The following is a 21294-nucleotide window of genomic DNA, read 5'->3' as shown; positions in this document are numbered from 1 at the left end:
CAGATTGGTCAGGCAAGATCTTCCCTTGATGAAGACATGCTGGCTGTCACGGATCACCTCTTTGTCTTGTATATGGTTTAACTTAGCTCCTAGGAGGATCTGCTCCATCTTCCCACGCACAGAGGGTGAGGAGGTCTTGGACTTGTTCCATTGTTACAGGGGGACGGAATTCACTCCCCACACTTCACCTAGAGTTTCAGGGTCCTGGCAGGCATGGCAAGCCTGACCACCTGTGAAGACTGAGGAAAAGCACTCATTGAGTACCTCAGCTTTTTCTATGTCTGAGAAGCCAGCTCCCCATTACCCTTCATCAAAGGGGAAACAATCTCCTTTGCCAGTCTCCTCCTGCCCATGTACCTGTAGAACTCCTTCTTGTTATCTATCACAACCCTTGCCAAGTTCAGCTCCATCTGTGCCTTGGCTTTCCTAATCTATCTCTACACATGCGGACAACAGCCGTGTATTCCTCCCAGGCTACACAATTCTGCTTTCACTTCCAGTACGTTTCCCTCTTTTCCCTCAGTTTAAGCTGCAGGTCCTTGCTCAGCCATGTCGGTCGCCTGCCTCCCCTGCTTGACTTCTGCTGGAGGATGGAGAGCCGTTGCACTCAGAAGGGTGTCCTTAGAAGAGCTGCAGCTCTGTTCTGTACCCATGCCCTTAAGGACAGCGTCCCAGAGGATCCCACTTAGCAATTCCTTGAGCAGCTGCAATTTTGCTCTGCTGAAGCTCAGGGTCCTGACTCTGCTTTTTGCCAGGCCTGTATTCCTCCAGATCACAAACTCCACCAGGTCACTACAGCCCAGGCTGCCTCCAATCTTAACCTCTCTAATGCTCTCCTCCACATTGGTGAGCACCCAGTAGGGCTCCATCTCAGGTCAGTCCGTCTAATACCTGGACCAGGAATTTATCCCCAACAGACTCCAGGAATCTCCTGGATTGTCTGCCACCGCTGTGCCGCTATCCCAGCAGATATCTAGGTGGTTGAAACCCCCCATCAGGAGAAGAGCCCATGAGCATGACACCTCCTGCAGCTGAAGCAAGAAGGGGCAGACCCCAGTCACTAGACATCCTTTCCTGGACTGATCCATTATTTTAACCCACAAGCTCTCGACCTGATCGTGGCTGTTTCTCAAGACACAGCTCTTCGCTACCTATCCACTTCCTAACATAGAGGGCAACTCTGCCACCCCTCCTACCCTGCCTATCCCTTCTGGAAAGCCTGTAGCTCTCAATCAGAGTATTCCAATTGTGAGATTCATCCCACCATGTTTCTGTGATAGCAATTAGGTCATACTTTCCCAGTTGCACCACGGTTTCTAACTCCTCCTGTTTATTTCCCATGCTGCATAGATTGGTACAGAAGCACTTCAGCTTGACTATTGGCCTCGTTGCCTTCTTGGAAGTGCCCTCCCTAATACCTTCAGAACAAGTCTGGGGTTTTCCTCTACCACCTCCCAAGGTGATAGCGTTCCCACGCTCTTCTCTGTCACTCAGTACATCCTCTTCCACTGCCATATCTAGTTTAAAGCCCATCTAACCTGCCCAGCCAGCTCACTGTGTGATGGGTCTGAGTGGCATATTGGGCCCTTGGTTCCCCTCAAAAGGGAGTCCCCTATGACGGCAACCCTTCTTTTTTTCCTAATTGATGTTGTAGTGACACGAGGAGAATCTGACTAGCCCTGGACAAACTCTCCTGCAGGGATGGACCTTCACCTACATTAACATCCCCCTGTCCCTCCAACTTCAGAGCCTCATACCTGTTATGTAAGGGCACCTGGGAAGATGGAACAGGCTGAGAGACATTCCATTTGCTACCCCAAAGAGGGACTTGTTTCCATCCCTCGCTGTCCTTGAGGTGACCCCCTCCCATCTGACTGTGAGAGGACAGATGGTCCCCCACTGCCTGAAGAGCATCTCCCCCATGCCCTTCCTGTAGGGATGGAAGAGTGTGACTCCACCCATCAGTCTCCTTCCCACAATCCCAGATGCTTCTCAGCCTTTCTACTTCCTCCTTTAGCTCCATCACTAGGCTGAGCACATCATCCATCTGCTCACACCACACACAGGTGGTATCCCTGCTGCCCTCCTGTAGCAGTCACAGTGCCAGGCATTCTCCACAGTCTGAGACCTGAACTGCTGCACGGACATACATACTTTCAAGTCTCCACGTCCTTTTTAGCAGCAGCTCCCCACTGTGTGGAGACCATGATTGCATATCAGTGAGCCAAGAGAGCAACGACCTGTTACGTGAGCCGTTAAGCCTCCTCCAATACGGCAAGGTGCCCTGCCTTGCCCTGCCTGCTCGCCCTGCCTGTGTGAACTTGTATAATGAGGTTAAACTTTTTGAGAACCTCTTCAGCCTATCTACAAAGTGCTGGCAATGGTGGCTTCTTACTGCTGATATCCTGTTCCCCACAGGCAGTGGCTCTCCTTGTAGCACTTGACCGCATTTTTAGGCAAAGAATGAACTTAGCACACCTCTTCAGTAACATCTGTCACACTTTTACATTTTCAACTTACTGAAAATCATAGCTTTAAGGTCAGCTACCTCCAATAAATGACCACTTTCCGCAGACTCCCAGCTGCTGCTAGACAAACAGTGGCACTATTGCAAGGCCCTGCTAATTATCCTGGCAACCCCAGGAAATAGTCAAAGATTTTTGTCTGGTTTGTAATTATCCTGTTATTTATACTGGCAGTAAATTAACTACCAAACATGCTGGTAACAAGTACTAGTTCCATTTATCTTGCTTTTGGAAAGCAAGGTCTTAAGGAGGCTGCACCACATCAAAGCTGTACAAAGATTGTGTTTTACTGTGCAGTTTGTAGTCAGCATTTGGCTTATTTGTTTCCAGAAGCAGACTATTGGACTATATGCCTATATTGTCTATTTTGTTTATCACTTTTCTCTAGAGCCCTGATTCTTTAATCATCTACAGTCTGTATGCACTAGTTTTTGCTAAGACTCCAATCTGGTTTGAAACAATTACTTATTTTTGTGAGGCTCAAAAGAGAGAGTAGTTTGCTTCAGTATCCACTTCCTACAGATAATAAAGGTATGGACTATATCAGACTTCATTCTTCGTGACCAGAACAACACATCTTTGTGGTCATGCCACAAAAAGACAAAGCTAGCAGTCTCCAAAGGCCACTCTGTTTACTTGGCTTCTTCAGTTCTTGAGTGTGAAAATAATGGCACTTGGGTAGAGACGGTGACCAGGATCCTGTTTCGTGATAATATTACTGAGACTGTAATAGATAGACTGTGAGAGACAGCACCTCTGTCCCTGGAGCACTGAGCTGCACCAGCTACTGTGGGAAAGCTACCAGAGGACTTCTACTGTATGACATATGAGGTTCAGTATGAACTAAGGGAGCTGAAGATCTGATTTTGCCTCTTATTTTCGCTATGCCTACAGGACTACACAGTGTAACAAAGAAGAAAGGAGACTTCTACAGCAATTAGGATGGAAAGAGGCTTGTACCACACACGTGAAAAGTAGGCTCTTTAATTAGCAGAGAGGCACATCTGTTTCTTTGACAGTTAGTTCTGACAAGCACTATTTGCACAAAACAACTGAATACATCTCAACTTTTCTTGCTGGTGGCAAGTAGTAGGGCATCAGGCTGTGGAAACTGCAAGGGTATAGCTGCTTTCCAAAGCAGAACAGATTTTGGCAGACATCCACATCTAGCCACATCCATAGGCATGTCGCAATTACTCATCTGTGTTTCAGCTGTGTTCTCTAGGCCTTGGCTGACTGGTTGGGATTTTCCAGAGTCACAGAACAGCTCATCCTCCACTAAAGGTAAGAGATACTCACTGAGCTAGCCTGTTTGCTCCTCAGGAGCCAGGTCCTGCTGCAGTGAGCAGATGTGGGAGAGCAGTGTGAGAGAGAGGACACGTGCCTGTGAACAAGCCCCACGAGCCATGGCAATGCTGCCCTGTCAAGAAGAGGAGAGGCAGCTATTCATCAGGAAAACTTGGAGTGAGGAGACAAGGAAACAGAAGTGAGACTGATAATATCTGCCATATTTCTGTTCAGGAAAGACCTGCCAGCCCTGTTAGAAATGTTGCTTCTCCCTAAAATAGACCCCAGGTCTCTGCTCCCCTGGCCACTAAGATGGCCTGTGACACATTGGTATGCCCATGGTCATACCACAGAGCTGCTTCACTCCCTCTTTCTTGTATACATCTGCATTGCCTCACTAAAGCGTTTCCTGCCAGAACAAGAGGATTTTGTTGTTGTTCTTTACAGATTATACTCTTTCTAATGCTTTAATTAGGAACATTAATTTTTTTGTGTGTGTGATTAGAACGGCCTTTTGAAGTATGTACATATGTGTGTATAATGCAATACTTTTATAAGTTAATTTGAGGATGTAAAAATAATCACAGCGTGGCTGAGGCTGGCAGGGCCCTCTGGGTCCATCTGGCCCAAGCCCTGCTCCAGCAGGGACACCCACAGCAGGTGCCCAGGCCCACCTTCAGGTGCCGTCTGGAGATCTCCAAGGAGGAGAGCCCACAGCCTCTCTGGGCAACCTGTGCCAGTTCTCCATCATCTGCACAGCACAGAAGTGTTCAGAGGGAGCCTCCTTTGTCCCATTGTGTGCACACTGCCTCATGTCTTGCTACAGGACATCACTGAAAAGAGCCTGGCTGTGTCCTCTGGGCACCCCTCCCTTCAGGTATTTATATATGTTGGTAAGATCCCCCAGTCCCCCTCTTTTCCAGGCTCCAGGTCTCAGCCTCTCCTCACAGGAGAGATGCTCCAGGCCCTTAATCATCTTGGTGGCCCTACACTGGACTCGTTCTAGTCAATCCATACCTGTCTTATCCTGAGGAGCCCAAAAATATATTCAGCACTCCAGGTGCAGTCTAACCATCACTGAGTAGAGGGGACAGATTGCCTCCTTGACCCGCTGGTGATATTTTGTTTAATGCAGCCAAGAGTACTATTAGCTTTTTTAGCAGGAAGGGCACACTATTGGCTTATTCACTTGGTTTCTACTCAGATTTCCAGGTCCTTTTCTGCAAAAGGGTGGCCCCCAGAAAGTATTGGTGCTATGTGTTGTTTCTCCACAGGTGCAGGACTCAGCACTTCTTGTTGAATTTCATGAGATTCCTGTCAACCCATTTCTCCAGCCTGTCGAGGTCCCTCTGGACGGCAGTGTGGTGTTCTGATGAAACCAACCACTCCCCTCAGTTTCATGTCTTCTGTGAATTTACTGCAGGTGCATGACGATCATCCAAATTGATGAAGATGTTCAATAGGACTAGATCTTGTACTGATCCCTGTGGTACTCTGAAAATTACTGGCATTCAATTAGACTTTGTGCCTCCGACCACTGCCCCCTAGGCCCAGCCATTCAGTCAGTTTTCAAATCCATTTCACTGTCTGCTCATCTATCCCAAACATCAAAAGGTTTTCTATGAGGATCTTATGGGGGCAGTGTCAATTACACTTCTCAGAAATCACTGAAGTTCTCCATAGCTGTTGAATGAGCCCCTTCAAAGAAGACAGACAGTCTGCTTTGCATAGCAGACTTGGTTTTAAAGGGAAAAATCAGAGATGCACTATCTATCTTTCCTGGGCAGTTTGTTGTTTAGGGACTTCTCCAAAAGAATTCATGACCTTTGCAAATAACTTTGTAAATTCCTGACTGCGTGCCAGTTTCACAGATGCATGAGGATGATTAGGCTTATAAAGACTGTAGCCTCTGCAGTCTCCAACTTGAAACTACTTTTCCATCAGGACAGTGAGGCCTGGCAACTGCCCCTCCCCTTTCTGCAAATTGAGGCAGCTTGCTTCAGCAGGACAGTGATTTCTATATGGTTTAGTAGTTTATCTGATCCAATGCCACGGCAGATGTCAGCCTTCATCAGATCTAAGCATTTACATGGAGAATTGTCATGCACTGCACAGGAGGGAGTGAGTCAGGAGCATGCTAACAGCCTATGCTTTGAGAGCACAGTGGATCCCCCAAGAGCTCTTGGGGGATGCATTCATGCACCAGTCGGTACGCAAGCAGCCAACCTGCTGCAGGTGGCCCTGCCCTAGACAGTGTGGACCTAACATCGTCTGAACCTCTTGGCCTGGGGACAAAATTGGACCCATTATTTATTCTCAATTTTTCTGTTCCCACAGACAGCATTTAAATAAGAAAGTGTATACAGGTTAAGCTGATGAGTAGCACCTTAGAATAAAAAAAAAAAAAAGTAATTAGACTAAACAAAGCTACATGATTAAAGAAGTAACAGAGATGCAAGACAGGTATGAGTCAGGGCTTTTCATTGGTTACAAAAACATGGACTTTTAAGTAGCACTAATAATGAATGACTAATTCATGCCAAGATAAAACGGCACTACTAGATCTCTTAGTATAGATGAAAATTACACAGATTAAGATATTTTACATTATTAACATAGTTAATCATTTTGTCCAGCATCCAAATAGCTTTCCTTTAGCTATGCAGTTATCTGGAACCCTATTGAATTTAGGTAAGATTTTCTTCCCCAAAGGTTTAATTTCCTATTGGTGATCTTGGAAAGAATCCTTTTTGCATTCAAGAACTTATGTTTTCTTAATTTTATTTTTATTTTATAGCCACCTAGTCACTGCCAGCATACTCCTAATTTCAGTGCAGTACATGAATTTGTCACATCACCTCTGTATTGCATTCATCTTTACTTACTCATTGTATTTTGCAACTTGATTGCCCATAAGGATTCTTTATGTTTTTCTCCATGAAAACTTAGTCTCTCTGAGGTGTGTTCATTCAACTTCAGGAATTTCTAAGCTTTGGTTTGACAGACAGCACTGGGCCTTGCTTACATCCACAGATCTCAAAGAAGGAGCCAGCCAGAACTGCATAGTCTAAATCCCTCCATCATCTGCTTTGTAGTCAGCTGTCATTCCACCCAACATGTGTGGAGCAGTAGATTTTACACCACAGTACACTCCAAAATACCAGATCACTATTTCCATGGCATGGGACAGCCAAAGGGATTCAAGAAGAGGACTACTGCTTATTCCAGAAAACACAAGAAGATCAAGCCCATGTCCTCTGGCACAACAAGCCAAGTATACCTGCTGATCTATATCTGTTCCCAGGCAGCTAAAATCTTATTCAGGAATAATATTCTGCTCCTAGTAAGGGGATTGACTGCTGCTGTGTGCATCTCAAGGTACTAATTTTAGTTTGCAGCGGAAAAATGTCTGCTCCTCCAAGCAAAGAACTGCATGAAGAAAGGTTATTAGCACAAAGAGATTTTTTTTTTTAATCCACAAAATCAGATTAAAGTTTTTCTCTATTTATTCTGACATACTCTGATTTGAGAACTCTGTCTTTCACATCCCCAATCAACTAAACAATTATCTGTTTCATATCTGTTTCTCCATTGTGAGAAGTAACATAAAACATCTAAGATGGACTCCTTTTTTTATTTTCATTTTCCTAGAGCTGATCTTTTTAACATCACCAGATTGGTGAGACAATCAAATGTACAAGCATCTGGATTTATGTGGATGTAACCAGAAATGATGAGAGAGTAGAAATTTTTCATATTCTCTCAGCACTTTTTAAATCTCAGTCTGAGACATTCTTTGTTTTCTTTGGAGTCAGGGCTAGCAGTGGGAACAGTGGTATAGTACTCTGAGGTCATGCTGATTGTGTGAGGTGCACTGCCGTGTACCAGAACTTCATTACTTTTTACTTCTGCACTGACATCTTTCCCTGAACAAAAAGGAAAAGGACTGTCAGCACTAGAAAAGCGACAGTGTTAGAAGACCCGGCACAGTACAGATAAACCTTCCTTAAACTACACAATTATTTTGTGCATTAATTACAGTAGTTAGTGGGACTGATTACATGCCTAGAAAAGTGGCATTATAATAATATTTAGCACTTATGTGAGAATTATACATTCTTAAGCACTCAACAGCTGTAGGCCAGCAGTTCAACAGCTGCAGCTATGGAAGCAGTGAGATGCTATGACAGACATATGGACAAATAGATAGGTAGGGGGGTGGCATTTTCAGTTGTGTTGAACTGGAAAACCTTAGAGTGCCATTCTTCTTCCAGCTGTATCATAAAATGCACTACCTCTTTGTGGCAAACCTGCTTATAAAATTAATTTGTTTATGCTGGATTTCGTAAGCCTTGTTGAACCTCTCCGTGCAGCTCTCTGATGGGAGTATATTGCAGTAATGTACGCTGGGAATCTAATTGGCATGGCTCATGGCTTGCTCAGCCACCTGCAAATGAATTACCGGTGCTGGAAGGTACCTTTGTAGGTGTCTAAGAAGCAGAAAAGCTCCAGATCTCGAGAGCATCACCAAATACAGTAATTCTAATTGGAGGGGCATTAACCCCAATATTAAGGCTGAATTCTGAAGACAACATTTAATAATGGCACAAAGCACAAGGAACACTGTCTTCATTGACACTCCTCTTTCCTAAGAGGCTTAGAAGCAAGGAGAATTAAAAGATTACAGTTGAAAACTACACACTCTGCTGTACTGGGCCAGGTATCGAGCAGGACCAAGCCCTGGCCAGTGCTGGGCCAAAAACAAAGCCCATGTGCAGCACAGACCATACAACAAGGCAATTCAAACAGCCGGTCTTTGATATAAAAGTTTAGTATCTGCTTCGCAGGCAACGCAAGAAGAACAAACCCCACTTCTGCACTGAAGAATCATGGGATGCGTGCTTTAATTTCTGGAACACAGGGGCAGCGCCTCAGCAGAGCCGCAGAACTTCTCCCTCGGCTCCAGCACGGCGCCGGGCAGCGCGGGCAGAGGCAGCCCCGGGGCTGAAGGAAGGAGGGAGAGAGCTGCAGGGCGGAGTGGGGCGCGGGGAGGGCGGGATGGAGCCGGCCCGGGCCGCGGGCCCCAGCCAGGCGGCAGGATAAGGGTAGGGCAGCGCGGAAGAACGCTTCTTGGTCGCGATCGCCGACAGGAAAGCCCCTGTGAGCCCCTCTTCGTGAGGCTGGGGGCGGGGAGCGCGCCAGATGTCAGCCCGGGGCTCCCGCCGCAGCCCAAGCCAGCCCGTCCTCCTCGGGCGCTCCTTCCCCCCTTACCTCATTGCTACATTCCCCAGCGAGTGAGCTCAGCTGTTCGCACAGCCTCTCTCCTTTTATGGTCAAACAACTTTGCCTGGGCGAGGCTTTTCCGAGAGTTGGTCGGAAGCGCCGGGACTCAGCAGCTCCCCCCTTCATTTCTGTTGCCTCTCCCGGCGGGCACGCCGAGGCAGCCCCAGGCCCCGGCCCAGCAGCCCCCCCGGCTCTCGCTCCGGGGCGGTGGTTCCCTTTCTCTCTCCCCCCGAGGTGAGTCTCTCGGCTTCGGTCGGCAGCGCCGTGCTCGGGGGAACGCGGTCCTTTTGGCGCTGCCGGGCGGCGGCTGCCCTGTGGAAACGCCTCCTGGACTGAGGGGTTCGTTTAGGTCATGATTTATCTATTTGCTTGTTTGGGTGGGGATGCTCTTCTGCCGGAGAGCGGCTCCGTTCTGAGAGTGCGAATGCAGTGAGTTTTCCCCGCTGCTGGTGCAATGGAGTCGGCTGGAGCTCCTGTACGGCTCGAGCAGGGGGAGAGGGAGAAGGGGGTGTTGCCTCGGTCGGGACAAGCTCTCTTTTGTGTATGCATGGATGAGCGAGACACCTAGGGAGTCTTTTTCCAGATGTGCTCAAGAGAACAATCTGAGGCTCTTTGTGCATGAAATTTGTTTAATAGATGAGCTTCTGTCTCTCTGGGAGTACCTTGAGAAAGTGACGGTGCAACTGCTTGCAAATTCGTAGAATTTCCTAACGTTTTAAATATGTTTGCATAGCTTCTTGGAGTTCTTTTCCCTCTGCACAGGGAGGAGGAGGCAAGGCCAACATATGAAGAAAAAGCTCGCAGCTCCCTTCCCCCATCCTGCTTTTCTGCAGGCTCTGCCTTCTGGCTTGTGGAGCTGGTAGGACTTTGCTCTGTGAAAATTTGCAGTTTGGGGGCAGGTGGGGAGAACTTTCTGGAATCAACCTGTATGAGAATGTGAAAAGAAGCATGACTCCTACATCTTGTTTGCTTTACAGTCCATGTTGGGTTGTTTTGGGGTTTTTTTTTTGCTGTGGCTCTCATTCTGCTCCCTCCCCCCTTCATCTAAAGGGAAGTTGGCAAATAGGAGAAATACAGATGCAGTGTGTCAGACCACAGTGTTGAAACAGCTTTTACTGTGTGCCCCAAGACAAACTGCTTTCTTTCTACCAACTGAGGTGGCAAATGGCATTCTGCTCTTTCCCTCTGTGTTCTTTCTTTTTCACTGCCCAGGGAAGGGAGCTTGGCTCCTGAAAGTTGTTTTGAGGCCAAAGAACTGAGAACCATGTGCATGTCTAACAGCTGGCAGACCTGTCACAGAACCTCTGGGAGGTGACCTTGCTGCTGAGGGGGATGCTGCTTGGTCCTAAGTTCCTTGCTCTGCAAGTGTGTGAGGCAACAGTATTCTCACTGCATCTTTTGGAGGATGTCTTTCTTCACAGGTCCACCTGAGTCATCTAACTACTGTTATCAGCAGGCAGAAAACCTCTCACCTCAGGGACACGTGAGGAGTTGAGATTAGATCTGCTGGTTTGACACTCCCTCTTCCAATTGCTTTTACAAACAGTGCCACAGGACTAGTGTTCCTGATAGGGTTCAGATGGTACTGACAGCAGTGTGGAGCAGCGGGGACACAGCAAGGCCAGCCTTCCTCAGCCCGTCTGGTCTGTGTGGGGGCAGACAGATAAACAGAAGTGAGGATGAGCAGGGGCAGCTGCTGGATGTAGACAGCTCTGAGAAGAAAGGGCCTTAAATGTGACACTGCATACTGGGAAATGGGCTGCTTTAAGTTCAGTGAGATAGCAGCTGCTGACAGTGATACCAGCACATTTTATGAAGTGGAGGATGTCTCACTGCTGGCTGACCTCAGTCTGAACAGCCATTAGAAATTACTCTCTGACTGTGGTGTTCTGCTTCTAAGAGCCTATTCTTTTAGGACTATAGCAGGAGATTGTAACAAAACAGTGGAGCACAAGACAGTGTAAGTGCCTCTATCAGCAAAAGCCTCTAAAAAAGTGCTCGGAGGTCTCTGACAAATTCAGTAGCTCTGTAGAAGCTGTAGACTGGGTAGAGTTCATCAGTCCCTTCTGACTTGCTGGCTCCCAACAGTGTGAGGGATCAGCAACAGACGTTGCTGATTGCTTTTCTGCCTTGGCCCTTTCCCATGTAGGACCATATGGGGCATGCTCTGCTCAACTCTTTGTCTGCAGCTCACTGTTTTTTGAGGAGCCGAGAGCTGTTTGTCAAAGTGCATGCAACCTGTCAAGCCTGTGCAAAGGAAAAAAGAGCAGAAGCATAACCTTACTGTTTGTCTATGTTATTGTGTGTTTGTAAACTGTTACAAGGTCCATCTTACCAGGTAGAACTGAACCACAGCAGCACGTAGAACTGAGCATGTAGCTCTCACCAGCAGCCATGGGTGAATTAGTGGTGGGTGGAAGTTGGTGACACCAAGGTTGTCCTAGCAGCTATCACTGAGAGCTATCTGCAAGCAGAGTGGAAGGGCACTGGTCTGAAACATGGGCGTAGAGCCCTGGGCTGGCAGCAGTGCTGTTGGGCTGGGGTGTTAGAACTGTAGGCGTGCCAGGGTTGCAACAAAGCATCTGACTTTGAGGAGATTTTTAGCACAGATGAGATTTCTGACCTGAATTCCAGGGCTGAAGGAATGCTGGAAATGTGGCCCTCGGGTTCCTGAAACAGCTGGCTTGGTGGGGCTAGCCTGTGCTTATTCAGATTTGGTGACAGAAAGGAGAGAGGACGGGAGGGGCTGTCACGGCTGCATGTAGCAATGCTCAGCCTGCTCTCAGAACAAAGCTGAGTTGTTTGGGCATCCCGTATGTGGCAGGGCTGCAGCTGCACTGCCTGCTGCTGTGTGTGTGACCTGAGCTCAGGTCTGAGGGAGTCGCCTTGGAGGTGCTGAGTCGCATGGCCCCAGAGATGCTGCCCTGAGCCCTTGGAACTGCTTCCTGGTGGAGGCGGAGCAGGCGGCTTGCTCAGCCAGTGAGGGTCAGGGGATGCTCCTTCACCGGCAGTGACAGGAAGAGGGAGAAAGCAGAGGGCCTTGCCGGGGAATGGGGGCACCAAGAACCCCTCACCTGACCCGTTGTTTCTGCCTCTGCCTGCACACAAGGGTCTGGAGGTAAAGTGGGTGGGATGAGAGATGCAGGGGTGTGCTGGGGACTGAGGGAGCATTACTGGGGTGTCACAGGCTGAGGACAAGAGGAAACAGATGACGTTATCGGGTAAGTGGGGCAGAGGAAATGATTCCAGTCATGGAAGAGGGATGTGGGGATTGCTGTGCTGGGTGAAGATGCTTGCACTGGTCGTCGGCTCCTTCCTGCATTGTGTGTGGAGGGGTCTCGAGCAGCAGGGAGCTTAGTTTTCTCTGTGGCAGCACATGGCTGACAAGAAACCCCTTTGTGATCAGCACTGTGCTGAGCTGAGCTAAGGCTTATTCAGGCTGCCTTTAGTTGCCATTCCTCCTTCTTCCTTGCTTATTCTCAAAGTGTTCTACGCTCTGCTTTGGCTCCTTGGCCTTTGCCCAGGCACAAGCTCCTGTATCTCTCCATTGTATATTCCTTTCTATTAATTCCCACTCTGGCCCAAGTCTGATTTCATATCACTTTCCTCTCTCTTCTCTCCTGCCAGCAGCCAAAAAGATGGCTTCTCCAGGTACCCCAGGGACCCGTATGACGACCACAGTCAGTATCAACATTTCCACACCGTCCTTTTACAACCCACAGAAGAAGTTTGCACCTGTGGTTGCCCCTAAACCCAAGGTGAATCCTTTCAAGACTGGGGGTCCATCAGAGTCATCGCTGCCACAGCCTCCTGGAGCTGGCGCCCAGCGTGCCCAGATGGGGAGAGTGGGGGAGATCCCCATATCTGTGACGGCAGAAGGTAGGTGAAGAGGGGTGTGGCAGATGTGGATATGCTTCTCAATTCTCAGAATGCGAGGTCTGTAACTGGGTTAAATATGAGAATCACTGCAAATGAAGTATACTGTTACTGTAGGTGCTTGCAAGTTTCTGAGTAAGATAAAAGGATTGTAAAGTGATCTCAAATTATGTGGCATCTCGGTTAGGAAAGGAGTTAGGAAAGCAATCCTGCACTGCACTTAGATTTTAGTAAAGCTGGAGGAATGCAGTGTTTTTTCATGATATTCCCTGCTTGTATAATTGAGTAACTGCAGTAGTATTCTGGCCAGCAAGTCGAAGAGCAAGTATATTGCAGGAATGTTCACCCTGATGGTGGTGCATCACACTGTTCTTTTTCTTACCAATTCATCTTAACTTGAGTTGGTTGTCTCCAATTATAGAGACCCTTCTTGTGGACTCATCTTTAGCAACAAAGATTGCAGTTTCAAAGGAAGTAGAAATAATTGCATGAAAAGAAAAGGAAGCTAACAAAAACAGGAAATGAGATTTGTATAACTGAGTTTTATACTTTCTGCTAGTGGTTTGGGTTGAGTGTGTTTTCCTGTGTAGACTGACTTCTTACTTTAGTGTGTGGCTTTCTTTTTTTTTTCTTTTTTTTTTCCTTTTTCTCCTATGGGTGTTATTTGTTTTTGTTGGTTTTGGTGGTTGGTTGTTTTTCTTCTAAGGAGCAGAAGGTTCCTGTGTAACGCTGGTGTATCCTGTACTAACTCAGTGGGCAGCTGATCTAATGGTAGTAAGGCTGATCCTGCACTCAGAGGCAAATGACTAAATCATTTTTTCCATTTCATGAGTCACAGTGGCCCCAGGGTGTCGGTGCCTCTGTCTTGTAGAATTGCACCACCTAACTGGTGACCTTTTGCTTATACATTGTTGGCTGGAATCTTGAGTCTGTCATCCAAGGTCTTATCATAGTTTTTATGCTTTTTTGCTAAAGTTCTGTGGATTAGGAGTGTGTGTGTAGGTTGCATCAAACTGACGGAAATATATTAGCTCAACTACAAAAGCAAACAAACAGATGTTAAAAATTGTTTTTCAGAATATAGTAACAAGAGAATGGGGTATTAGTTGTTCCACTTGCACACTTCTTTCCCTGTAAAGCTTCTTTTGGAGGAACAGGCTTGATGGAGATTAGCAGAACTGTTTGGCTTAAGCTGTCATGTTGCCAGTGGGTAAGGGCTGCTAGCAAAGCTGTACTAGCAAGGCAGATGAATGACTGAAACTCAGTTTTGACTCAGTCAAGAGAGGTATGCATATGATTTGATTATTCCCCGATACATCTCTTTGATCATTCTCTCCCTTTTCTGTACACTCCCCAGAGGAGTGATACTATAACTTAAACCCATAGCAATTGGTCTCTCTGTTTTAAATGGCAGGATGGCTAAGTTGAAATCACTGTTGTAATGTTATATTTAATATTGGTCATGCAGGAAACTTCTTTGTGTAAATAATTCCTAAAGCAGGCTCTTAGTGCATCTTTTTGAAGCACTGCAACAGTAGAGCAGGGTTTTGCTTCTGCCTTATTCTTTTAAAATAAAACCAAAAAAAAAAAAAGACTCATGCAAACTTGATCTTACTCCCAAACTATAATTTCAAAGAAAAAATACCGGCTTTGTATTACCTTTTTTACTCTCCAAAAGCAGAACAAGAAGACTTGGAAGAGGTACTGCATACCAGGGCAGTTTATGCATTCCACTGCCTAATAAGATTTCAGCTTTCATTTTTTAAAAACATTCAGTTCATCTCCTTTAGTTTACAGATGAGAAATCCTAATAAAGCCTGTGGAAAACAGCTACGTATAAAGATTAGACAACTTGATAACTGCTGTGGAAGTAATACATGGAGCAGCAGGAGTAAGACACTTGATCTTTAACCCTGCTGCTGGTTGGGACTAACTGGAAAGAGGAGGGGATGTTTAATATAACCAGAGAAAGGGATGTAGAATTTATACCTGCTTGTCTTTGTTGTTGTTTTGTGCTTGGATGATGAGATATCTTTCTCGCATAAAGGATGAAAGGAAAGAGCATCTTGTTTGACCTGTGTTGTAATAGACATCTTTTGCCTTTTCTACATGCAAGGGCACAGCGAAAGAGAAGGAGTGAGTAAAAACATTAGGACATGTTTCTCAGTTACCCAGTGAATTTCTAGTGACTAATGCAGTAGCTTATATGATGGCAAGTAGTTTGGACAAGGTGAAGGCAATCCTGTGGTGTTCAGTTGTCCTTGATGGATACTGGGGAGCACCTTCCTTCAAGGCACCTTGTGGGGTTTGTAACTGGCTAGGAGTGAGAAATGATCGAGCTCTGCTCTTGTTTTCATTGTTCTTCATAGAGCTGCCACTGCCGCCTCCTCCCCCACCTGGAGAGGATCTAAGTTTCTCCTCAAACTGTGCTTTTCCTCCACCCCCACCACCCTTTGAAGAGCCTTTTCCACCAGCCCCAGATGAAGCTTTTCCTTCTCCTCCTCCACCTCCTCCACCAATGTTTGATGAAGGACCTGCCCCACAGGTGAGTGAGGTCAAGGGAAGTATAATTTCTTTTGATACTTTGATCTGGGACAACTTCTCAGTGCTCTCTGAATTCAACAGCAGGAAGCTCAGAGATCTGGGAAAACAGTACCAGTTTGGTTAGCACCTTAGTGTCTGCACTGTCCTTTCCTATAAGATGCTGTAGAAGTTCAGCAAATATAAATGCAAAATCCTGCACTAGGGATGGGACCACGCCATCCACCACATAAGTTATGGTCAACTGGCTAGGAAGCAGCTCTGCAATTGAAGGACCTTGGGATCCTGATGGACAGTGAGTTGAATGTGAGCCAGTAATGCACCCTTGTGGCAGTAAAGGCTAACCACATACTGAGCTGTATTAGTCTTTAGGACAGGGGAAATGATTATCCCTCTGTCTTCAGTGTTATCAAGGCTGCATCTTAGAGCAGCCAACTGGATTTTGCAGTTTGGTCCCATGTTGTAGTAAACCCGGACGAATACTGAACTAGTAGTAGTCCAGTAAAGTGTCACAGCAGTCCCTGGGGGATGGAGCATGTGGTATGAAGGCTGCATTTATTCAGCTGGCAGAAGAGGAGCAAGGTCAAAGGTTGGGATCTAAATGATGTTTGCAATACAGAAAGGAGGAGAGAAGACAGATGCATCTTACAGGGTTACAGCAAGAGAACAAGAGACAAAGCACACAACTTGCAGCAAGGTAAATTCCTGTTGGACAGAAGAAAAACCTGTTCACCTCCAAGAATGTCTCAGCACTAGAACAGATGCCCGCAGAAGCTGGGGAATCTGCATGTTTGAGGATGTTCAGAAATCACCTGATCAAGGCCCTGAATGACCTGGTCTAGCTTGGGAGTCAGCCATGCAGTGAGTAGGGTATTGGACTGCAGGCCTCCAGCTGTCTCTTCTTACCTGAATCTTTCTGTTAGTCTTACTGGGCTGTTTGTTTTACCACTTGTGTTAGATTTTGGAGACTTTGTCCTTGGAGACTGTTTCCTGTTGGTCCTCATTAGCTTTCTACCTGCTCAGAACCAAGAGCAGATCCCAGGTGTAAAAATCTGCTGTTGTAGGGGATACACCCACTTCCCTGGCTGCTCCTGTAATGTGCTCTGATCCCTCTTTCCATGGATGGTGGTATAGGTGCGTGGCAAGATGAACAGCATTGATCTTGAGATTGACTCACTGTCCTTAATGTTGGAAGACATGGAGAAGAATGACCCCTTCAAATCCCGGGTGAGCTGTCTAGAATGTCACAGATGGAAAAAAGAGATGACTGGTTTGCTGAACTGAGGTAGTGAGAAGGATACTACTGAAGATTAAAATGTCTGGATAAATCATAGCAAGAAACCTACCTGAAGAACCAGAAAGCACAGATTATTTATCTTTTCAAGATTATTAACTATGTAGTAATGCAGGGACTCTTATCATTGCGGGCCTGGGATACCTACTTCCCTATTCCTGTAAACAGTATATTTTTCTCTTGTAGTTTGTTGATAACTGCCTGGTTCTCTGTTTCTTCCCTTTACAGATACCTCCAGGATCCACAGGTTCTCTGGAGAAACCCTTGGCCCCAAAAGCTCATGTGGAAATCTCATCTGCACCCAGAGATCCGACACCTCCTTTTCCTTCCAAGTTCACTCCAAAGCCAAGTGGTAGCTTATCTTCCAAGCCCCTTGGATTGGATTCAACTCCTGCCCCAGCTCCATGGGCAGCTCCACAGCAGCGCAAGGAGCCCCTAGCATCAGTCCCTCCACCCTCTTCTCTCCCATCTCAGCCTACTGCTAAATTCATACCACCCTCTGTTGCCAGCTCTCCTGGATCCAAACCAGGTGCCACTGTTCCCATGGCTCCTTCAAACTCTACAAGATATCCTACCTCCCTTCAGACTCAGTTCACTGCCCCTTCACCCTCAGGTCCCTTGTCTCGGCCTGCGCCTCCCAATTTCACCCATGCTCAGCAGTGGGAAAGACCTCAGGTGCAGGAGAAACCTGCTCCCACTGAGCAATCTGCTGCTGCAAAAGACATGGTAAGGGTCGGAGTTGTGTCTCTGGGCAGGTATGGCATCACTGAGGGGTTGAGTTGGAGGATGAGGAGGGAGGGTCTGTCCCAAGCTCAGGGATGTAGTTCAAGTAGTTGCTCACTTGGCACCTTTTGTTATGTTATTGAGAAGCAGAGGTAGGAACAGTGCTGGAGAGGGACAGAACTTCATGTAAAGGTGGGGAAAAAAGCAAGCATCGTGGATGGCACATTGTTCCCTTGAATAGAGAAAAGATGTAAAGTTGAGAGAAGCAAGTTTATGACTGACAGAGTGGGAATGAGTCTGTGTATATGCATCCTTTGGGACTGACTGTTTTCTCTTCTGCAGCATAGACCCAGTGCAAATCCACCTAAGGGAAACTCTCCTCTGACCATGAAGGAGGTAGAAGAGCTGGAGCTGTTGACTCAGAAACTAATGAAGGATATGGACCATCCACCTCCAGTAGAAGCTGCTACTTCTGGTGTGTTCTTTTAGTGAACAGCAGCAGGACTGAGACTGTGGGGGGTTTTTATATCTCCTAATCCCTTTCTACTCTTGTTGGCAGAGCTCTGTGGCTTCTGTCGGAAGCCCCTGTCACGGACCCAGCCAGCTGTGAGAGCTCTGGACTGCCTTTTCCATGTAGAGTGCTTCACCTGCTTCAAGTGTGAGAAGCAGCTGCAGGGGCAGCAGTTCTACAATGTGGATGAAAAGCCCTTCTGTGAGGACTGCTATGCCGTGAGTAACTGGGACAAAAGCTGCTGCAGAGGGCTGAGCTTGCTGTGGCTGTTCTCTCCTGCTTTCCCTTCCCCCTTTCCATTTCACCTGTCTGATGTAGTCTCCTGGGGATGGAGGTTTAGATTAATGTTGTCTTACTTGTTTCTTTTGTGTTTAGGGAACCCTGGAAAAGTGCAGTGTCTGCAAACAGACCATTACAGACCGGATGCTGAAGGCCACTGGTAACTCATACCATCCTCAGTGCTTCACCTGTGTGATGTGCCATACTCCTCTGGAGGGAGCCTCCTTCATAGTGGACCAGGCCAACCAGCCTCACTGTGTGGATGACTACCACAGGTATGGAGGGAGAACATGCATGTGGTATCCTAAAGCAGGCAGATTCCCTCACATCTGTTTAGTTTGCTGCAAAATGGACTTGGGTTACTCACAGTGAAGTTTAAAAGTGGGTCAGCAATGCACTGTGTTAAAACTAAGGTCTTTTCCCTCTTTTTGTGTGACTTGTGCCTCTGCTTCTGTGTGATGGTGAGAGACCTGCAGTGGTCAAGAGCTCTGCTGTATTTGTGTGTTGCAGGAAGTATGCTCCACGCTGCTCAGTATGTAGTGAACCTATCATGCCAGAGCCTGGGAAAGATGAGACAGTGCGTGTGGTGGCACTGGAGAAAAACTTCCACATGAAATGTTACAAGTGTGAGGTAACCCTGTTGGCCCCACTCCTCTCATTTGCATCATCACTAAGCATCTTCTGAACTTTCCTTTCTTGACCAAACACTGATGCTGTCTTATGATTTGAAAGCATGTTGAGCAAGGTTTGGAATCACAGAATATCCCAAGTTGGAAGGGACCCACAAGGATTGCCAAATCCAACTCCTGGTTCTACCCAGGACTACCCAAATTTCAAACCATGTGACTAAGGGCATTGTCTAAATGCTTCCTGAATTGCAGCAAGTTGGTGCTATGGCCATTGCCCTGGGGAGCTTGTTTCAGTCCCTGACCACCCTCTTGGTGAAGAACAAAAAAAAAAAGGTTAGATATTCACAGATCACAGGTTCATGAGCAAGGACTTTGCAAACATGTAGTCCTGTCAAAGCCCTAATATAGCAGCTGTGTCTGCCAGGAGAACTTACAGGGTTCACAGAGGAGACTGCTCACCTGCTCAAAATAGTTTCTCCAATTACCATAGTCACAGAAAGAGTAGTGGGCTGTGAGCCATTGTTCTGACCCAATAGGACTGCTTACATCCTTGTCTCTGTCATCCTGGCCGTTGGCTGTCATTGAGCTATCCCTCTTCTTATTATTCCGTTTAGGACTGTGGGAGGCCATTATCTATTGAGGCTGATGAAAACGGCTGCTTTCCACTGGATGGGCACGTTCTATGTATGAAATGTCACACTGTTCGTGCTAAAACAGCGTGCTGAGGAGTTTGGAGTGAGCATACCCTCAAGACCCCTGCACTCAGTACTCTTTCCTTCCCCACCATTGTTCTATCCCTCTGCCTGACAAGGCAGATTGCTACCAGTGAAGACTCTGCCAGCGCAGTTGGTTACCCATGTAGGATTCGCCTCTTGTAGACTTCACTATGAGCACCCACTAAAAAGGACCTCTTCTCCCACTGCCACTTCCTGGCCGTACTGTATTCCAGGCTGAGGACTGTGACTGAGATGAGTGCAAAATCTCTGTTTCCTCAAGACAAGAAGAAGGACCAAATCTCCACCATTGCCTGGTGGAAGTAGCAAGAATGACCCAGTGGCAGCTGCTGAGAAAAGGCTGAGCATTCTTCTGCTCCATGAAGCCAAGAAATGATTTCACATCATAAGGTGGAAGCTGCCTTCATCTCAGCACTGCTTCTGTCATAGGTTTTCCCATGCCACCTCATTATCAGGATGTCTTCCCCTAATGCCTTCATCACTTCTGGGTAAGAGTGTGGAAGCAGAGTGTACTGGGAGCTTCTCTTCTAGTTGCTGGAAAAAGCTAACCTACTATAGCTTTTCTGCTTCTAATGGATTTTATTGGCTAACTGCCCTGTCAATTTTTCTTCTTCCCTAGCCAGATTAAACTGGCAGTGTTTGGAATCCTACTCTACTCCTGAGTTTGGACAGTTTAATTTTTTTTCTCTCTCTAAAATGAATTGCTTCCCAGTGTGGTTTCTGGACAGTCAGGGTGGGCAAGAATAACAAAACAGTCCAAAGAATGGCTGTCATAAGCATATAGTGAGGAAGTGCCTCAGTGAGAGGATGAGGACTCAGCACACTAGGAGCTCTCAGTGTTCCACCAACAGTTTTTTCACAGCTGTCAGTAGGAGCTACAATGTCACTGCAGTGTACTGTCTGAGTCTGTGTTACTGCACTGAGCCTCACTCCCTATACTAGAAACTCTTAAGACAGGGCAAACCTTTTGAATAAGTATGCTGTCCGACCACTGTTTGCATCCAATAAAATTGTGAGTTTTTTTTCCATTAATATGCCTCTGCTGTATTTGTTTAACAAACCGTAAGAGGTGATGTCTTAGGCAGTAGAGAATACATTGTTGCTGTTCCACCCAGCTTCCTAGAGATGGTCAGACTCTGAAAATGGCCTCTCTCCATGGCCCTTCTCTCTCCACATATTGGTTTCCTTTTCAAGTTGTTTAGTTTTAGACTTCCTCTCATTTAAAGCAATAGAACACCATATTTCAGTAGAGCAAGATGATAGTCTGCTTGGTGCCTCACTGGTAGGTGAGGTATTACAGTTCATTTGCATTAGTCTGGGCTAGAGTGCACAATGAGCTTTGCCTTCAGTACTGCTATTCAGACAGAAAGTATTTGTGCTTGGTGCTTATGGTATAGAATGGTGATGCTTCTGTCACTGCAGGTGAAACTCATTATGGTAAGCATTAATATTTCTACACTTCAAAAGCATGAAACCTACTCTTGTTCTCCTGCCAGTTTGGGGGAAATATTTAATGACTGCTTCCAAATTCATACAGTAAACGTCTGGAAGTTTCCTATAGGATAAGGAAGGAATAAACAAATTCTAGACTGTTGCTGTTGGTTGTTTTAGT

General features: G+C 46.6%; 1 protein-coding gene across 7 annotated transcripts; it reads left to right on the top strand.

The window, feature by feature from the left end:
• The first annotated feature begins 9199 nt into the window (after positions 1-9199).
• ZYX (zyxin) lies at positions 9200-20714 on the top strand. 7 transcript variants are annotated; one of them, XM_031555696.1, is made up of 10 exons: positions 9227-9329; positions 12726-12974; positions 15341-15516; positions 16647-16739; positions 17035-17532; positions 17872-18004; positions 18089-18258; positions 18416-18594; positions 18830-18950; positions 19563-19717. In XM_031555696.1, exons 2-10 carry the CDS (start codon positions 12734-12736, stop codon positions 19671-19673), a joined length of 1722 nt encoding a protein of 573 aa, XP_031411556.1. In that variant the 5' UTR covers positions 9227-9329; positions 12726-12733; the 3' UTR covers positions 19674-19717. The 7 variants fall into 7 exon arrangements, with proteins under 7 accessions (XP_010716009.1, XP_031411556.1, XP_019473519.1 ...); XM_019617974.1 differs by lacking the exon at positions 9227-9329 and adding an exon at positions 9356-9434; XM_010717689.3 differs by lacking the exon at positions 9227-9329 and adding an exon at positions 11073-12213 and having other exon boundaries at positions 12723-12974.
• The last annotated feature ends 580 nt before the right edge of the window (positions 20715-21294 follow it).

This window comes from Meleagris gallopavo, chromosome 1 (assembly GCF_000146605.3).
Source record: "Meleagris gallopavo isolate NT-WF06-2002-E0010 breed Aviagen turkey brand Nicholas breeding stock chromosome 1, Turkey_5.1, whole genome shotgun sequence".
In the NCBI taxonomy this organism is placed as follows: Eukaryota; Metazoa; Chordata; class Aves; order Galliformes; family Phasianidae; genus Meleagris; species Meleagris gallopavo.
Note: the sequence above shows the minus strand (reverse complement) of the source record. Positions and strands in the feature narration are given on the sequence as shown.

Bases quoted from the DNA above. Each gene is read 5' to 3' on its own strand.
- ZYX (XM_010717669.1), top strand. The intron at 18,259-18,415 runs GTGAGTAACTGG...TTTTGTGTTTAG, and splicing joins TCTGTGAGGACTGCTATGCC to GGAACCCTGGAAAAGTGCAG. The intron at 18,595-18,829 runs GTATGGAGGGAG...TGTGTGTTGCAG, and splicing joins TGTGTGGATGACTACCACAG to GAAGTATGCTCCACGCTGCT.